Consider the following 20,094-nt stretch of genomic DNA (forward strand, 5'->3'; position numbering starts at 1 on the left):
AATGTCCACAAAGTTTTAAATGTGGTCAATAAATTCAAGATATCTGTGGCTAGCAATGATGCAACTGCCATTCTATTAAAACGAATTCTAATGCTTTATAACTACCAAATTGAAGCAATTACACAGGTGCTTTATATTAGTTTTATCATTAAGCTAAGGTGAATCATTCAGAACAGAGGCCAAGATTTCACCCCTCTCGTTAGAAGACTGCATGCATTTCTTCTGTTTCTTTGTTTGTAAAATAGCAGCAAGAGTCAGGCGCCCATACACTCCGGGAGGCCAAGTGACAGCACGATTATGAAAATCCCTTTAAAATTATGAAATGGTGAAGGGGTAGAAATATGGTGCTCATACTCCCCAGAGTGCTGAAAGGAACTTTCTAGAATGCATACCCCGCTGGGTTCACCCGGAAAGATTGGTTTAGGGATCTACCAACATCCCAGCAGGAAAGTCCTGCCGCAAGATCTTCAGGAAACAGGAACGAATCCTAGAGAATAAAGGGGAAATGCACTACAAACTTCACAGACTATGCTCGAAAGATGAAAAATTAACCCGGCGCCGTTGGGGGTGGAAGAGTGAATGGCGGTGCTGGACGCCGGGTCTTCAACGTCCGGACACTTTTCCTTCCCTAAAGCCATTTTAGTCAAAGGTCATGTGTGTGTCCTGTCAAAGGCCAGCTTCCAATGGAATCACTGTCCCCCGGGATAGCGGCCCCCTGACTCCATCTGCCTTGGAGACATCCCAAAAGCAAACGGCCCAGCGCAAACAAGCGCAGTCAGGAGCCGCGGTCTCGGGCTCAGCTCCCAGGTCCCCGGACCGCAGCCGAGGCCGTGTCCGCAGAGCCCTGGCTGGAGCGAGGCACCCGGACGCCGCAGCATGAGCCGCCACGCCACCGATCGGGTAGGGTAGGCGCCCCTGTCTGCGCGTGCTCCATGGCTGGGGCTCCCGGGTCACCGCGGCAGCACGGTGGCTGTACCGTGCAGCGAGGGCAAACCTTGCAAAGGGGCCTCCGCAGCAGCCGGAAAAATGTCCCGGGTTGGGCTGCCTTCCCGTGCCCTCAGCTGGACCGCGTTCCAGGCTCACAAACGCGGAGCTAATTTTGAGTTGTCGTTGCCAGAGTCTGTTTGGCTTTGCATATGCGTATCTCGTTTCTGGAAAACAAGCCAGTGGAAGTTGCAAAGAGGGGCTAGGGAAGGAGTCTCAGCTCACCACGGCTCGCGCCTGTGGCAAGGAAGCGAGCCCCTTTGGCCGGAGCCAGCCGCAGGGGGCTGTGAGCTCTGCCCTTCTGAGACAGCCAGCCTCCTGGCCTTCTTGTTTATGAGACTTGTTGGACAAGCGTTTGGCAAGGTTGGGGAACATTAAAGCCGTCTATTTCAGTAGCGTTCTCTGTGCGCCTTCCTACAATTGCCGCAAGGAGACAGACCATTTTCCGAGTGGGAAAGCCCCTTCCCTGAAGCCAGATCCCAGCATCCATACTGCCCTTTTGTACTTTTTTATTTGAACAAGCCCTTCGGATGGATCTGGCTGCTTTGGGTTAAGAATAGAGGACCGGGTTCTCAACTGATCACGGGTGCTTTGGGTCTGGACTTGGAAGTATCCAAGGGCAGAGCAGGTGGGCCACAAGGAGCGGTGGTTAAAGGGTTTAGCTGGTTTCGCTCTGGTTTCATCTCACCTGGTTAAGGAGGGAGCCTTTTCTCAATGACAAAGGGGATGAAAACCAAATGCTCAGCGGGACTCAGAAAGAGCCCTCTTCTGGGATTTGTTTACGTCTTTAGCACACACCCAAGCCCACCGATTTAGGAGGTTTTCTGCTCTTCTTTAGGTATTTTCTGAATTTATGGTCCTTTCTCAGGCCACCTCCAGCGCTACCCAATTTTCTTCTTGAAAGAGTGGGCGACAAGACCTCACTGTCCTTAATTCTTACCTGTCCCTTCATACCTACTTAGGGTCTTTGGTCCTCCGCTCTGAAGACTGCCTTTTGTTGAGGTCACCAAACACTGTAGGCCTATTTGCACCAAACACTGTAGAGAATTTTAAAGTCCCTTCTCCAGGCTCTTGGGACTATTTTGAGTAGTCGGCCATTCGCTCTCTTATGTTTGGACTCTTAGATTCTGTAATACCCAACCGTCCTTGTTCTCCTCTGCCCTTTTCAAAGTCACCACTTCGTGCCTTAAAGGGCCGGTCTCATTTTAGACCCGTTAGTGTGTGCTCCTGTGGTCTCTTCTTGACTGTCTTCCCGTGCCATCCTGTAGCCTACGTCATCTTACCCACTGCAACAGCATCAACCAGTGCAGACACAGATGAGGCAGTAGCAAGGCCTTTCTCCTAAAAGATCTTCAGTTAGATGGTCCACAAAGCATCTTGAAATCAACACGTTGAAAACTGAATCTGTCTTCTCCGTTCTTTTTCCCAGCTTATGCTAATGACGCCCCCCCCCCCCCTTGTGCTCCACACAGAAGAATCACCTTAGGGGATTCGCTGTCTTCCCTGCCTTCCCTTCCTTTCTTCCCATTGGATGAAGATCCTACACGCACCTCTCTGTTCATCTATGCGCCGACATCTCTCCTTCCATTGTTTTAGCTCAAGCATTGTGGTCACGGTTTTACATTAGTCTTATTTAGGACCAGCGTCGCCCAATCTGCGTCTTTCCCTGCACTGGTTCCTTTCCTCATTGCTGACACAAAATACCTGGCAGCTTAAGGATGGAGGATTTATTTCGGCTCACTGCTGAGGGGATAATGTCCATTATAATGGGAAGGCTGGTGATGGGTGGATGGTCGCATTGCATATTGTAGTTAGGAAGCCCCGTGAGGGTGGGGGTGATGCTAAAGCTAAATACTAGCACTCAGCTAGATTTTTCTTTCCCCCTCTTCAGTCTGGGACCACGGCCTGTGGGCTAGTGCCACTCATATTCAGGGTGGGTGTGTGGGTTTTCCTTCCTGTCTGGAGACACACTCATAGACATCCATAGCTGTGTCTTTTCAATGATCCTAAACTCAATCAACTTAATCGTACCGCCTTATCGCCATACTGTGTCAGGAAGTGTTCCTAAAATGCAATATGGTCATAGGCATGCTTTTTGAGATGTCTATAGTGAAGTTTTGTATTTACTTTCTAAGAACAATGTTGGAATGTGCCGGTTCTCCACAACCTGTCTTTCATCTTCCTCCCTGCTCTCCTTCCTTATTGCTCACGCCCTATCCATATTTCACGAGCCATTTTGCACACACTGTACACAAAATGGGCTTATTAGACCATCCCCTCCCAGGTCAGTAGCTAATTCAATTTTTAAAAAAATGATTCATCTGATAGCCATTTTTTCTTGGAAATTTCCCAGACCATCTAACTGCTCCTCTTCCAGAATGGGTTAAGCAACCTTGCCATGTTCTCCCGACACTTCCTCTTCTCCCATTATCAACCCTTACCATTCTTTATTGCCGAGTTCTAGCCATCTGCCCCTTGGTAGGCAGTAAACACCTACAGGATACAGAACATCTGCTTCTGTCTCAGTATTACTTTTGACCTAGGATCTTTAGAGCCTGGTGCCCAGTGTCTCAAATGGGATGCTTCATGAATTCTTGTGATTGATTTTTCTTCCCTGCACGTCCTTCCTTTTCCCCTCCCCTTCCCTCCCCTCCCCTCCCCTCTCCTCTTCTCTCCTCTTCTTCCTTCCTCCCCCTCTCCTTTCCTCTCCTCTCCTCCCTTTTCCCCTCCCCTCCCCCTCCTCTCCTTTTCTTCTTCTCCCCTCTCCTCCCCTCCCCTATCCTCTCTTCTTCTCCCTTTTCCTCCCCTCTCCTTTCCTCCCCTCCCCTCCCTTCCCCTCTCCCTTTACCCCTCTCTGGGTCTCATGTATCCCAGACTGGCTTCAAACTTGCAGTAAAGACAATGGACTTCTGTCCTCCAGTCTCTATGTCCTGACTGCTGGGGTCACATATGTGCATCACCACACTTAGTTTCCTGTAATACTGGAGATGGAACCCAGGGCTTCATGCTTGCTAGGCAAGGACTTTGTCAGCTCAACTGTATTCACTAGCCCCAGAATTCTTGTGATTTCCTTGTAGAAAAGAAAAAAGTAAAAGAAGCGTCTGTGTGTATGTGTCTGTGTGTATGTGTCTGTGTGTCTGTGTGTATGTGTGTCTGTGTCACACATGCCATGGTGTCTGTCTGTCTGTGTACACAGGAGAACAACTTGGTGGAGTCCGTTCTCTCCTTCCATTTTCACATGGGTCCTGGAGCTTGAACTCCCAGCATCAGGCTTGTATTGTAAGTACCATTATTCATGGATCCATCTTGCCAGCAGCTATTTTGGGAATTCTTATGCGGTGCTTAGGAATGGTATTCTGGTCAGGCACTGGATTAGATGACAGGGATACAACAGCTTATACGAAGCTTTTTCTAAGATACCATAGGGTAAAGAATAAAGATTCACAGCCCATTATTTTAACAAGAAGGGTTTAGAATTTCTGGGTATCCGAGGTCTCTACTGTGTGATCCACATCTGAATTGGGAGGCTTTTCCTACCCAGATTCTATCCTATCTATCTCTAGATATGAAAGACTTCGGTAGTTTTGCCTCTGTTGACCATGAAAGCAAAGACATCCTCCTCCTTGGGCTGCAATCAGCCGGAGACAAGGACATTGAAAGAGATGATCCTTGGGGCTCAGAATGGCCAGGGAGGAAGAACTCCAAGAGCGCTCTAGAGAATGATGGAGACTTTGGGAGGCTGCAAGAGAGGAAATATGGTTCTGATTTTCCAAAGAGAGAACTATGCATTTGGAAACTCTGAGAGGTGAGCGGTGATTGCATTCTATAGGGAGTTATTTAGACTTTAAGCTGTTCTTAAGCTCTCTGAGGCCATGGTTCTTTTGAGGTTTGGATGCACATTAGTCTTCTTAGAAAAAAAAATGCACAAAAGACTACACACAGCATTTTCATAAACTTTTAGGGGGTTCATCCAAGTCTGTCCTTCAATACCCTTGAGTTGTTAAGGACTTCTGACTAGAATATATTTAATCAAAGGGCTAATTAATTCACTGGATATTTGGGAGAAGGGAGGAGGTGGTGGTTAGGAGCCAGCATAATCAAATTATGCATGTTTTCTGTTTAGAGAGAATCCTGTGTAATGTGTGCTAATGACCATGAATTTGGAGTCACAGGACCTGGGCTCATGTCTCTACCCTGGCAATCACTAGTTGTATAACTTTCTCTCTGAATGGTTATTTCATTGAAAAGGAGAGCTAGAATTTTAGCTAAAATGAAGCATTTGAAAACCATGTGGACTGTGCTGTACTTAAAACTAAGACAGGGTGGTTGGAAGAAGAGGAGGATTAAGGAGGGGAGAAGATGAAGGGGCGCATATGTACAAGTGACAAGCTGGAAAAAGGAACAGACAAGAACAGTTCAGGAGAGAAGCGGTGCCTTCGTGTCGTTAATGTTTAGGGATTTAATCTGGCCGCGAAATCAATAGCAAGGTGTTGCTTCGAAAATTAAAGTTAGGTTGTATGAAAAGAAGGCCAGAGTATCAAACATAGAAGATGAGAGTCATTGTTCTCTGTATCCTTCCATCTTTAGAACATTGCACCTCGATTTGAATGCTACCCATTAAGTTATTAGCGATTACTGTTTGAACACCCACCGCGTATCATTCGCTGTGTTGTAAAAGCAGACCCGATCACATGGAGTTTGCAAAGTAAAGACGTTCTAGGCAAGGAACAAGTGACTTTAATTTGATGTTATACTTTGACAGAGGAAACCGAAGTTCCCATGGAACTACATAAGAAGATTTAAGCCAGACTTAATGGGACAGGGTAAACTATAGAATTGATATCTGTCTGCATTGAAACTGAAAGGCTGAGTAGGGACAAGCAAGGCGAAGGTGACAGAGGAAAGTCAGTTTCAAGCCAACGTGCCCTCAACAGGCTGAGAGCCAGGGAGCAGTCAAGAAATAAAAGAAAGGATTCAAGGAGATAGAGCATGAGGACACTGGGCTAGGGGGGCAGCGTGGGATGCAATTGATGGTTAGGGAAATGGGAGTCAGTGAAGGTTGTAAGCAATGCAGTGCCATAATCTGCTTTATGTCCTGGGAAGTCTACAGAATGCACAGTAGGCTGAAGGAAATAAAAGGAAGATGATGAAGGAGATGACAGTGATTTTGATGATGGCAGGGGTGGGCACATTGGAGGAGGAATGGTAGTATGTAATCAAGGAGAGATGTTGGCCCCCACCAAGAGGTGGGTCATTGAAAAGCTCAGACAAAGTGAGGGAGCACAGACTGCAGAGATTCTGTCAGAAGGATGGATGAGGTCCAGTTAATGTGTCGAAAAGAAGATATAGAAAGTCACCACACCTGTCTTTGTATCTTTCATTTTGGTGAGGAAGGGAGATTAGCATTGCCTGCCTTTGGAATGACAGGACTGGGCCGCATGGTGGGGGATCCAGGACACTAAATTGAAAACATTCGGTAAATAATTTTCTGACAGGCTTTCCAAGGCAACAAGTTCTTTGCTGCTCAACTATCTGAGAAAAAGTGAGAGAATCAGGGGTAAGGCTAGGCAGACTGGAGGGCACTGGCGTGTCTCTTCTTACTCAAGATTCCAAAATTGTGTATGGAGTTCAAACAGCTGAGCTTGGCACTCACAGCCCGTTGTGATCCAGCCTGAGCTGGGTGCCCGCCGTGTGCCCTAGTTTCCTGCTGCAGTTCTAAAACGTGACTGACTGTTTCTACCTGGCAGCTAGCACGTACAAAAGAGTCCTCATGCCAACCATACATTCTGCGATCGTCCATCTCCTTGACATGATGTGCGTGTTTAATTCCCCGATATATATTTTTAGAAAGCCCATGAGTTACTCCATGTTTACTATTTGTTGCTCTCAGAGTAGACTGGTATTTCAGTGCCACTGTGTTTACCCACGTCACTTCCCAGACCAGGAATAAATAGCCTTCCTTCCTGAATCCTATGTCCTCACCGAAAATACACTGCTTCCTCAAGTCCTAACCTGATTCACTCCACACTCTCTATCAAGAAGCTCCCCTTCCCTCACCCCTTTACCCTCCCCACTCCTGCTACTTCTCTTCTTCCTCCTTCATCTCCTTGTCCTTCTCCTCTTCCTCCTCCTTCTTAAGCCTATTGAAACACGGTCAGTCACATTATATTGCTGACAATTAATTTTATATTTACTTAAGCAACTTTTCTAGTTATTCTCTTCTAGAAGTCCAGTACTACAATCTGTGACCAGTTTCACAACCCAGTGGAGTGAACAGTGATTTGTCTAAGGCAAGCCTTTCATTGGGAAAGTTTTGCTTATTAAAAAATTGCTAAGCTCAGTTGGAGAGATGGATCAGCACTTAAGAGGACTGGCTGTTCTTGTGGAGGACCTGAGTTGGGTTCCTAGCATCCGTATGGCAGCTTATGATCATCAGTAACTCAGGTTCTGGGATATTCAGTGCCCTTTTCTGACTTCCACAGACACCAGACACGCGCGCACGCGCGCACACACACACACACACACACACACACACACATCTATATACTACACAGGACAAAAAACACATACACATAAAATGCAATAAGTACATCTAAAAATAGACATATTTTATTATATAGGCAATACATGCATTGTCTAGAAAGAGCTGAGTGAAAGACAGTATAAAGAAGAAGCCAAGAAAACAGTCTAAAGTCATATTACCCAGAGATAAACATCAGGATACATGGGTGAACAGCCCCTTCTTTACTGTCTCATATACTTTCTATCTTAAAATTGGAGTCAGCCTTATCATGCTGTAACCTGTTTGGCCCTTAAGAACAACCTGGGCCATTACAAGTTCTTCACAAATGTGATCTTTGACAAGTGAGATTGCCCCTTATTCTGTAGTTAGCTCATGATTTCCTTAGTGAATTTCCACAGCTGGGCATTAGACTATGTGCAGGTTTTGTGTGTTTTCGATGCAGCATGTCATGCTATCTATGATCAGCTCCCGAAAACATGCTCCTCTGCAGCCACTCTGCATGAAACACCGATGGTCTCTAAGATGACAGATCTAGCTAACGACTGAAGAGGGCATGCTGAGTCGTTAAGGGAACACGAGGTTTTAACAAAGCCCCTTCATTTTAACTTATTATTCTCATTCTTATTTTGCAAGTTTTTTAGCTTATTTATTTTGTTAAATGTTTGTTACCTATAAGAGTTTCTGCACCTATGTTTTTATACCCAGTGCTTAATGAAGGCATCTAATCTGGAAACATGTCAACAACCTGTGGGCTTTTGGAAGGAAGGGATTGACAACTAATAAATTGTATGAGCAAATAATTGAATCTGAAGCCTAGACACTTTGGTGACCGAATAATGTGAGGTGAATTATTGCTTATGAGCTGAATGTAAGAGGAAATGAAGACAGAGAGATGCAGCAGAATGAAGGTAATTCTCTGGAAAGGTGGACACTGGCCAGTGTTTTGGTGTTTGGAAAAGGTGGAAGGCCATGGACTTGGATCCTTATTCTAAAGTAAATAATCAATCATTTTGGACACTCAATAAGCAAGAACATTTCTGTCGTGGAGGAGAAGGCTTTCATCAGAGGAGAAAGAGGCCTTGTTCGGAAAGTACTGGGAATCTGTGTGGTCACTTCAACAGCCTTAATGAAAGGCGTTATTACAGATTGAATTGTATCCCATTCTCCAAGTTTATGTGTTGGGTCATAGACCCTTAGAAAGGGAGGAAGACAATCTGAAGAGGCCCATGGGAAGGGAGGCTTGGTAAGGTGAGGGTGACCTCAGAAAACCAGCGTTCTGATTGACACTTGGCTCTTACGCTGCCAGTTTTCAGGATGTGTGTCAACACAAATGCGTTGTTTCAGCCACTTTCTATTTAATTAATTAATAAGTAAGTAAGTAAAAAGGTATAATTTTTTAAAGGTCATTTTCATTCCCACTAGCCTTTTCCAATCCTCCTTCTCTCTTACTCAGACTCTTCTTCCTAACAAATACCCTCCTACCTTCAACTCCTCCCCACTTTTCTTGATGCACAGAGTTCAACTGTTATTGCTTGCACGAGCATGAACTGGGACTTATTTCCTGGAGTAAGGAGAACTTAGCAGTGGCTGTACCACCAAAGAAAAATGACACCCTACCCCAGCACCCATTAATTGCTCCTTGTCCCTCAGGGAGGGGTGGCCATCTGGAGCCCCTTCCCCATGCACCAGGAAGTAGTGGTGGGCACGGTCTGTGCAGGTTAGCACAGCTGCTGTGAGAAAGGTGTGTGTCATGTCTACCAGACACCTTTTTACAGCCCTCTTCCCCAACTTCTGGTTCCTGCACTTTCCACTCCCCCCTTTCCAGACATCATCCGAGCCTTGGGGGAGTGATAGAGATGCCCTGTTAGAGTCAGGCACTCCCAAGTCGCTGTCTTCTGTATAAGTACCGCGCGCTAACCGCTCGCGCCACTGGAGCTTCAAGTCGCTGTCTTCTCAAGCTTGGTGTGATCTCTCTCTGTGGTAGTTCGCTATGGCACCTTTGGATGATCAATGCACGCTTTATGATATCATCCCACCCTGAGTGTGTTTCGTTTGGTAATACTCCACAACATTTGTGTTCGGTCCCCAGAGATCCCACTGTTGCAAATGGGACCATGTGATGACAGGGTTTTGTGGCTGGCAACCCCTAAAGACGCTTTATCTCCACAGTTGCTTTTGAACTTGACAGTGTTTGCAACGAGGCTTCTTTCTTCTCCACTCAAAGGCTTTGCTGCCTGACAGAATAGGGCTCTCTCAGTATACAGTTTGAGTACTGACAAAGCCATCTGTATAACTTTGGCTATATTGGATATAATCGAGTTTTTCCATCATTAATACTGTTTGCATATTAATTCAACTCAGTGACATGAGGTGCCTAACATTTTCCTGGAAGCTGCCTGACTTTAATCAGCAGGAACAAATGCAAGATTATTGCCCTTTTTCCTTGGGCGACCTAAGCTTGTTCTTGGCACCCATGAGTGTGAAACGCTGGGTTGTCTCACAGTGTTTCAGTGGCTTCTACCCAGGGGAGTTATTAGTTCTGAACCTTGGGGTTAAGTCCATAAGAATGCAATTCCTTTCCCTCCTGTGAGAGCAAAATGTTGCTCCTGTTGATTATCTCCATTGTGGGATAAAAACCAGAGTTTTCAAAGTGGTGTGCCATAGCGAGCTAGAGATAGGATATCAGATTTACTGAAAACAAAACATATAAAAACAAAATCTCAAAATGTTCCAGTTAATTTCAATATAAATCATGACTACTTTTATGTGATACTTTTCTAGTATTAAAAATACTAAAAACAAATAATGGCATCTTGAAATTTGCAGGCAAATGGATGGAGCTAGAAAACATCATTTTGAGTGAGGTAACCCAGACTCAGAAAGACAGTTATCACATGTACTCACCCATAAGTGGTTTTTAAACATAAAGCAAAGAAAACCAGCCTACAAATCACAATCTCAGAGAACCTAGACAATAATGAGGACCCTAAGAGAGATATACATGAATATAATCTACATGGGAAGTAGAAAGTAGAAAAAGACAAGATCTCCTGAGTAAATTGGGAGCATGGGGACCTTGAGAGAGGGTTGAAGTGGGGAGGGGAGAGACAGGGAGGGGAGCAGAGAAAAATATAGAGCTCAATAAAAATCAATAAAAAATATAAAGAAATACTAAACATATCTAGAAACTGTATCTAAAAAGAACTAGGGAGAATAGACATGTTTCAGTATGTCAATATTTCATAAGTTTAAACAAAAGTTATACATTTATTTTAATAACACTTCAGAGGCTATTGACAAAATTGAGTGTCTTTAGTATTGGTCTGAGCTTTAATTTGCTTTTTTAAAAATCCAGTTTGGAAGCATGAGAACTACACTTGAGCTAGCTAATTTTGATGTCTTGTCTTCTAGGGGTCATGCAAAGCCCTTGTATCAGTTATCACACATGGCCTTCAAAGCCAAGGCTTGGCAGGGCTGGAGAGATGGGCTAATAGTGAGGAGGACTTGCTGCTCTTGCAGTCATTCAGGGTTCCATTTCCAGAACCCACAAGGTGGTCCACACCCTCTTGTGATGCCAGACACGAGTTCCAGGGGATCCTGTGCTTTCTTCTGATCTCCATTTACTTTCTAAATTGCCACTAATATATATTACACATAATACATAATAATATAATATATATTATGCATGCACACATGCAGATGTGTGTGCACACACATAATACATACATACAGTCAGCTAGCTTTCTTCATTTAAAAAAAAGATTTAGTTTGTTATATATGTGTGTGTTACACATGTATGTGTATGTGCATATATATTAATATTTCTTCTGCATCTATTTATGTGTACCATGTGTGTGCCCACCCACAGAGGTCAGAAAAGAAGATCAAATCCCCTGGCTCTGGAGTTACTAATGGTTGTAAACGACCAACCATGTGGTTTACATGTGGGGGCCAGGATCTAACTCCAGTCTTCTGCTCCTACAGCAGGGCTCTTAAATGTTAAATGTCGGATTATCTCTTAAGCCCCAGCTTCCTTCTCTCTTATATGGTTCAGGGCCCATCCTAAGGAATGGTGCTGCTCACAGTGGACTCAGTCAATTTAACAAACAGCATGATCCCGCCCACCCCAACCCCAGACTTGCCCACAGGCCAATATGATTTAGTTAATTCCTCCTCAGTTGTGACTCTTTTCCCAGATGATTCTAGGTTGTGCAAATTGACATGTAAATCCAAAATCACAAAAATCACATTGGTTTTCTGAGATGATTGGGAGACATGGTTGTTCCCAAAGAAGGATGGGCACGGAAGCCTTGGGACATGTGTACGAACTGTCACAAGGATAATTAATAGAAAGTGACTTAAGTTCCAGTCGTGATGACTGGAGACGCTGCTGAAATGAAGCAGAAGCAGGACATTTGCATGGTTCGGATTCCTCAGAACAGGAATAAGAAAATAGCATTATTTTCTGGGATTAGGCTCAGCATTCCTCTTGGATCTAGAAAAGTCTTGAAAGCTGTGGGCTTAGTGCAGGGGTGAATGGGCTAGAGAAATGGGGGAGCAGTCTGCAGTGAGGCACAAGGACTGTATTAGTGCAGGGGTGAATGGGTTAGAGACGGGGGAGCTGTCTGCAGTGAGGCACACAGGACTATATTAATGCAGGGGTGAATGGGCTAGAGAGATGGGGGAACAGTCTACAGTGAAGCACAGGGACTATGTTAGTGCAGGGGTGCGTGGGCTAGAGATGGGGGAGCAGTCTGCAGTGAGGCACACAGGACTATATTAATGCAGGGGTGAATGGGCTAGAGAGATGGGGGAACAGTCTACAGTGAAGCACAGGGACTATGTTAGTGCAGGGGTGCGTGGGCTAGAGATGGGGAGCAGTCTGCAGTGAGGCACAAGGACTAATGCTAGTTTTTTTTTTTTTTTTTTTTTTTGGTGTGATAAACACCAGGACCAAGAGTGACTCAGAGAAGAAAGAGTTCACCTTGGTGTATGGTTGCAGAAGGATGAATCTGTTGTGGTGAAGAGGCACAGCGACAAGTAGGAGACATGGTGTCTAAAACAGAAAGCTGAGGACGTCACATCCTCAACCATATCAGGAAGCAGAGAGAGAAAACTGAAGCCAGCTCTCAAATCCTGAAGTCCCCAGTGTCATACTTCCTTCAGCAGGGCTGCACCTCCTAAACTTCTCCAAACAGAGCCACCAACTGGGGAGCAAATATTTCAATGCCAGAGCCTATGGGAGACATTCTCATTTAAACTGGCAGAGGGTGAAGGAGGACGGTTCCCTGATTCCTTTTCTTGTATTCCCCAACTCTCCAGATTACATTTTCACTCTTCAGTCTCCTCCTTCAGCATTCTTTCTTCATTAACTTACTCAAAAAGTGTTTACTGTATGTCTCTGTGCACCAAGCATTGTGTAAGGCCTGGGGAAGACATAGCCTGACTCTCTCCAGTCCACTGGGGAAACCACAATCAAGTCAGGAGGTAGGTAAGTGTTGTAAGACAGGAACATGGGGAGACAGGAGACATCAAAGACAAGATATGAGAGGGACAGGGTGGTTGAGGAAGGCTTCTCTTGGCTCAGAACTGAGGCCTTGTCAAAAAGAGAGGTTAAGTAAGCCATGGCTTCAAAACTCAGACAATTAATAAGCAAAGGTGTTTCAGCTAGGCCTAAGATTTACCTGATTTTTTTTATTAATTAACTTTTTGTATTTAATTTTTTTTATTGGGAACTGGAGAGATGACTCAGAGGTTAAGAGCACTGACACTCTTCCAGAGGTCCTGTGTTCAATTCCCAGCAACCACATGGTGACTCACAACCATTTGTAGTGGGATCTGACACTCTTCTGCCAGGCAGGCATGCACTCAAACAGACTACTGTCTACAGAACAAACAAATAAATCTAAAAAGCCTTTTTCATTCAATATATTTGATCATAGCCTTTTCTCCCTCAACTCTTCTCAGATCCTCATCACCTCCTTAACCACCCAGCTTCCAAGCAAACAAAAAACCCAAATGAAAAATCAAAACAAAGCCAGGTGTGGTGGCCCATGCCCTTAATTCCAGCACAGGAAGGACGGATCTCTATGAGTTTGAGACCAGTCTAGTCTACAAAGTGATTTCTAGACAGCCAACACACACACACACACACACACACACACACACACACAGAAAAAGAAGAAAAAAGGAAGAAAGAAAATCAAAACAAACAGAAAACAAAAACCTGTAAAACACAACCCACAAAAACAAAGCAAAAACCACACAAGAAAACAGGGGGTTTGTTCACCAACTACCCCCGGACTTGAAGTCTGCCCTGGCATGCCTTGATAAACTCAATGACACTTTATGGGAGAACATTGATATCCCAGTAGGTATCAATTGCAAATAGCTTCTTGGTTAGGGGTGGGGCTTGGTGTCCACTTCTCTTCTCCATGCCGGGATTTCGTCTGGTTTTAACCTGTACACTACATCACAGTCTTTGTGTATCTGACCCTTGAGAACTGCCTGCCTTTCCTTACATCTTTAAACACTTGAATCATCACCCTCAAATGTTTCCATTTAACCATGCAGCAGCTTGAACAGTGGGAAGAAACGGTCTGAGTTACACTCACCCACCCTGATGCCATGCCGTGCATGCAAATGCCCAATGCAAGGCCCTTTTTTGCAGCTGTGAGCACCAGGGCCCAGCCTTGTTGAGAAAAGCATTGTTAGGCTGGAGGGATAGTGTAAGAGTGGCCAAGGTCATCAAATCCATCACAATGCCCTCTTCACTCCACAGCAGGGCAGCTATCAATTGACATGCAGAGCACACACACACACCACTTGCTGATTGCTTGCCTTCTTAGACAAACATGACTCTAATAAATTAATTGCTTTTGTTCTTAGACCAATATAAGTCTAACAAACTGACAAATGTGTGCGTTTGCCCAGGTCCCAAGTTTGGTTGGGAGTTGAGGTTAGACTGATGTTAGCAAATTGCCATTGTATTTGAGAGCAGTATCAGTGGCCAGTTTTCTCCTCCTCCCACTGCCAGAAGAAGATGAGAGGAGCTGAAAGGCAGAATTGGTGGCAATCTTTTTGTCTATTTGAATTTCTTTCTGGAGAATGAGGCCTGGGCAGCTCAATTCTATCTGGTGCCAGACACTGTAGAACTTTTTTGTAAGCGATAGAGGTGCAGTCCTTGTCTTGAAGGAGCTTTTCAACATCTCCTTGCAGTGGAGAAAACATGGTGAGGAGGAGGGGCTGTGAACTTTGGAGCATTCAGGCTGGGATCTGATCCTTACTCCACCACCCTCTAATTCACCAAATGACAGCATCTTTCTGATCATATTCTCATTGATAAAAAATGTATACGACAATGCATAAAAACGGATAACTTACTGCGTGCGTGCCGATATTATTGCCCCTCTTGCTGTGTTTCTTACTGTTTTTAACACAGCCCTGCAAAGTCCTGTTTTGTCACTGGCTAGCTGGCTGGCTCTCTGCAGGCAAATTACTCAAACTGGATTTTATAATCAGTCTGACTGGCTCGCTGGGGCAGCTCTCGCTCGAGTCCAGGCTGTCATCATCACTCTCAACGCCATCACTCTGGCCGCCCGTTGCTGTGCTCACTTATTCAGCGTTCTTTCTCAGTCAGCCAGAGTGTTAGCCCTGTGAGCAGGTATTTGGGTCTTTTGTGACTTGATGATATCACTTGAGCCTAGAACAGTTCCAGGAACACTCATGTCCTAGGGTCACATTGAGCATGGTGTTGTCATTAAGGTGAAGTTATGAGGTATGTCTGAGGTAGAGCCACACTGAGTGGCTGGCTTCTCAGCGTCTTAGCGCTGGCACCTCCAACTGTGCTGTAGTTGAGTCAAACAACAAGGATCCAAACAATAGTAGGATCATAAGAGATTGATGGCAAAAATTCGTGTGCCAGAGGTGTTTGTTTGTTTGTTTGTTTGTTTATTTATACCAATTTTCAGGAAGAAAAGTAAATACCTGTGGAAAAAGAGAAGGAACTAAGGAGAGGAGAGAAATGACCTGTCACTTGAGATCATAGTCTGTGACAAAGATTTCCCCAAGTCTAAGTCTTAGGAGGCACCCAAAGCGGCTGTATCAGTCAGGGGACACACACACACACACAAAAACTGTGCCAAGAGAATGACCCCCAAACTGCTATGGTAGCTAAATAAAGAATTGCCCTGGTCAGTATCAATTCTGTTTCCAAACCGCCTTTGAGTCCTCTCAAACAGTTTCTCAGTTGCCCCTAATGAAACGCTGGGATAGGTTCATTAAAGGCAAAACTAACTAACTAACTAACTAACTAACTAACTAACTAACTAACTAACTAACTTCTGCAGCACAATATACTGTAGCAGAAACTTCTCAGAAGCTGGACTTGGCTTAGGAGACCTGAATCTTAATGTTGGCTTTGTCCCTTGCTAGTGTGTGAGCTTGGGCAAGTGGCTTAAGTTTCTCTATGCCTTTGAAAATAAATTGAATATGTAATGGATCTATACTGGACTTACAGTTCAACTGTAAGTTGAATATATAATGGGATCTATAATATGCAGGGTCATTGAAAGTGTTAGTGAGATCATCCCTGTTCAATGTCTGATCCATTCTAGGGCTTCACTGAGAGTCGCCATTGTTATAAACAATTGACATGACACAGATCATTTGATGCAGTCTCTCCACCAAAAGTATAAAGAAGGCACTGTGGCTGCTACCATTTTCACAGGAGGAACTGGAGGTTTAGTGAGGTTTCCCAACTCACCCCAGGCCACATGTCCGGTAAGCATCCAAGTTCTGATCCTGACCAAGGCTGACAGCCCAGGATTTTGGTAATTAGCAAGTTGTATAACATTTCTCCCAAGAGCAGCAGAAGCTTAGCTGGACAGAGTAAGGTCCAGAACTCCTGCACCCTCTTGCATAATACTCTGCTTGGCAACCTGAAGTTACTGGATTTAATAAATATACTAGCCGACTGCTTGCAAGGCATAGCGAAAACGCTATAAGGCTAGGACAGGCAATACTTGTTTTCTAGAGCAGTTCTGAAGGATATCGCTCCATCTCACCTCTTTCAAAAGATTCGTGAAGGATGTTTCTTTCTCCTTTTTAATTAAACCACATCCTTTCACTGACATAGGTAAATATGACGGCGATCTAGAGATCCATTTGTATTCTATTCTCTGTCTGGATTTCTTCCAGGAGATGGGATGGTAAGAACAAGAAGGTATAGGAGCTTTCCCCTTATTCACCAAGAAAAAGAAACAGCTCTGTTTAGTGTGCTTTGATGACTCTCTTCTGGTTATTACAGTGACACACGTGGGCTCCTTGAGAGGGTTTTACGGAGAGAGAGAAGCAGTAGGCACCTAGGGTTGGAAAGGACCTTAGATGCCTTTGAGTCCTCTCAATGGAGACATTGTGCAGGAATTCTTGAACAGTCACTGAAGTTTCCCGCTAAAAGAGGACCTTCTCTCGCCGTTTACCAGCGCCGTCTCCCATCATACCCAATGGGAAATGTGAAGCTCACAGTATAGTCTGCAAAGTCCTGCTCGAACCAGAGCCCGTGATGACAGCGGCCCTTACTGTTTCCCCTCTGTACTCTCCCAGTCACACTGGCTGCCCTGAACACACCAGCCTACTCCTACCATAGGGCCTCCGCACTTACCGTCCTTCTGAAGAAATATTTGGACCCTCCTTTATTTTTTTTTTCCAGGTTTTTGATCAAATGTCATTTTTGGGGAAAGACCTTTATCACTGTCTTATAGATGGTTGCTACTCCCCTGCTCTAGCTTCCTTATCAATGGCCAGCTACCCAATACTGTATTTCTTCTCTTGTCAAAATGTGGGAAACTCTCGGCAGAGGCTACGTAACGTATATTAGGCACTCGGTGAAAGTTTGTTGAATGAACACCTGAAAGAGGACTTGATGGAGTGTGCAGTAGAGACACCCTTCATTCCATCCCACTGTGCCTCTCTCAGGGCTCCTGGTTTTCTAGTGAGATCGTAACATAACACCCAGCAGAGCCTGGCAGCACTGTGTTTAGCAGAAACAAATGCTGCAAGCAGAGCCAGGGAGTTGTCTCCTAGATCAGACAGGGTCATGGAGACCTATGGACAAACACGGGTACCTGTGGGCCTTGCTTTTCACAGAACTCCTCGTTGCCTTTTTAGAAAAGTTGTTAATGTTGGGCTCTCTTTGTGTGGATGTAAAAGCGATAATGTGTATTTCAAGAAGGTTATTCCAGATGGGTTAATCCCCTTCTCTGTCTCATTTTTAATGTCTTAATTTTACCCTGTCAAGAGACATTTAAGTTTACCATCATCATTATTGTTAGGGTTAGGGTGTCACCATGTACCCCTTGCTGGCTTGGAATGGCCTATGAAGACCAATCTGCTTTGAAATCATAGAGGTCCGCCTGCCTCTGCCTTCCAAGTGCTGTGATTAAAGACATGCGCCACCATACCTGGCTCAGATATTTTTCTTTGGACTGCCAACTCACAAATCATGACACAGAGACATATTATTTTTTAAAAGGATTTATTTAATTATTATGTATAAAGTGTTCTGCCTGCACATCAGAAGAGGGCACCAGATCTCATGTCAGATGGTTGTGAGCCACCATGTGGTTGCTGGGAATTGAACTCAGGACCTCTGGAAGAGCAGCCAGTGCTCTTAACCTCTGAGCCATCTCTCCAGCTCCCAGAGACTTATCATTAATTATGAATGCTCAGCCTATATAGCTTAGGTTTGTACCACTAGCTCTTATGACTTAAATTAGCCCATTTTCGTTCATCTGCATATTGACACATTACTTGTGGCTTTTGCTTCTCCTCCTGTGCTTTTTGCTTCCTCTGAATCTTGCTGGTGACTCTTCTTTCTTCTTTGCCAAGATTTCTCTGTCCCTAGAGATCCCACCGAACCTCTTCCTGCCTAGCTATTGGCCACTCAGTTCTCTATGAAATCAGTCACAGTAACATGTCTTAACACAGTATAAAGGAATGTTCTATAACAGATTTACTCTTCCTGTTATGTGCAGCCATTGGAAGAAGACACTCTTTTATAGGACCTGGGCTTCCCAGATGCTGTCTACTAGGATATGAATCCTGGACCTTCAGCCTCTTCTGAACAGTAAATTTCTTGTATACACAGACAAATCCATTACTGGTGTTTTGTTACATTGCCCCAAAGAGGCCAGTACATTTTATCTCCCAATTAAAACATGTGGGGTTTTTTGTTTGCTTGATTGCTTGCTTTTTATCTTGGTGTTCCTAATACTAAGGAATCCTGGTACCAAGTAAGGTTTTATAAGCCCTAGCTAACCTTGTGAAGGTTTCTATGTCTGCGTTGAACCAGTATATTATGACTTTGTCAAACTTTGGTTTTCCTGAGTTTAGGGAAATTGCCTAACAATGGCAAGAATTATTTTCTGATGGCATAGGAATTTTGAAATGACCCGCCAAGGTCCTTGTCACTCTTTCATGGCTGGTGCTTCTGTTTTGGGGGTCACAACAAGGCCAGCCTAGATCAGAGGTTTCTCTGTGGTTTCTGTTATGTTCACCACCCACTTAGAAGTTCCTCTGCTTTGCGGGGACTCGGGTCCTTCTCCATGTAGCTGAGAGTCCCGATTTTATGAGAGCTTGCTAGTTTTCTTCTAATCTTCATTGGGGATCTGAGAGAAAAGATGACTTTCTCACTAAAGAGGGACCTGACCTTAGGAATATTGTCAGGTATATTTGATGTTGTTTTCACACTCGTTGATGATAACAATATCATAAAAGCTTTATGAACATCAAGCAAGATGATCTGTGTAAATTGTCTGGGAAAGTGTAGGCCTTTCTGAAGACCAGCTACCACATATAAGTTTTTCTGCAGGCCGGTGATAGTACCTTGTCTACTCCTTGTTTGAAATTTCCCATTCTTTGCTTGTGGTTCATTTGCCCCCACTGTTTTTCATCTGTTTTTCCACTTTAAAAAATATCCATCTTTAGCTCACTGTATTAGATCTCTCTCTGCTGCCTGAACTGCCTTCCTCTTGCAGTCAAGGGTGCTTTAGAGCTGAAGGCTGGGCACAACCCGCCGCTTCATTCATTGCAGAATGTCGGAAAGTGAATAAATCTTCACTGTCTCAGAGGGCTGTTTTTTTTTTTTATTATTTTACTGTTTGTTCTTGAAATGCAAAGTATTATTGCTCTTAAATCCCCACAGCTGCCCCTCATATTATTCATAGTTCATTGCCACTAAGGTTCAAGTTTTACAGGCAAGACCTGGATCCTCTTATAGGCTGTGTTCCTTGACAGTAACATGGAACATGAGGCGTGATGAAAGGGCTGTATAGGCCGGCAGAGTCTCAGGAAGTCATCTTCCCAGGGATATGGAGAGATTGTTCACAGGCAGAGGTACACACCACAGCTGAAATGCTTTGTCCCTCCTGTGCGGTGTTAGGTACGCAGGGGGAGTGGCGTGACCCTGGAGACAGCTTTGAACATGCAACCTCCAGAACTAAGATCAAAGTTAACGCTGTTTTTCTGTGGATCGAGTACTTTGGAATTTTCTTTTCTGCAGCTAGAATCTCGCTAGTTTGCATGTGTGT

The 20,094-nt window shown here is 44.5% G+C and overlaps 1 protein-coding gene across 1 annotated transcript in view; it reads left to right on the top strand.

Moving 5' to 3' along the window:
- Window positions 1-712: 712 nt before the first annotated feature.
- Window positions 713-20,094, top strand: part of Enpp2 (ectonucleotide pyrophosphatase/phosphodiesterase 2) — a 110,015-nt gene continuing 90,633 nt past the window's right edge. Inside the window, exon 1 of the mRNA XM_026785953.1 lies at window positions 713-900. Coding sequence (XP_026641754.1) covers window positions 877-900 — 24 coding nt within the window. The 5' untranslated portion in view covers window positions 713-876. The remainder of the gene's footprint in view (window positions 901-20,094) is intronic.

The sequence above is a fragment of the Microtus ochrogaster genome, linkage group LG3, assembly GCF_000317375.1.
Source record: "Microtus ochrogaster isolate Prairie Vole_2 linkage group LG3, MicOch1.0, whole genome shotgun sequence".
NCBI lineage: Eukaryota > Metazoa > Chordata > Mammalia > Rodentia > Cricetidae > Microtus > Microtus ochrogaster.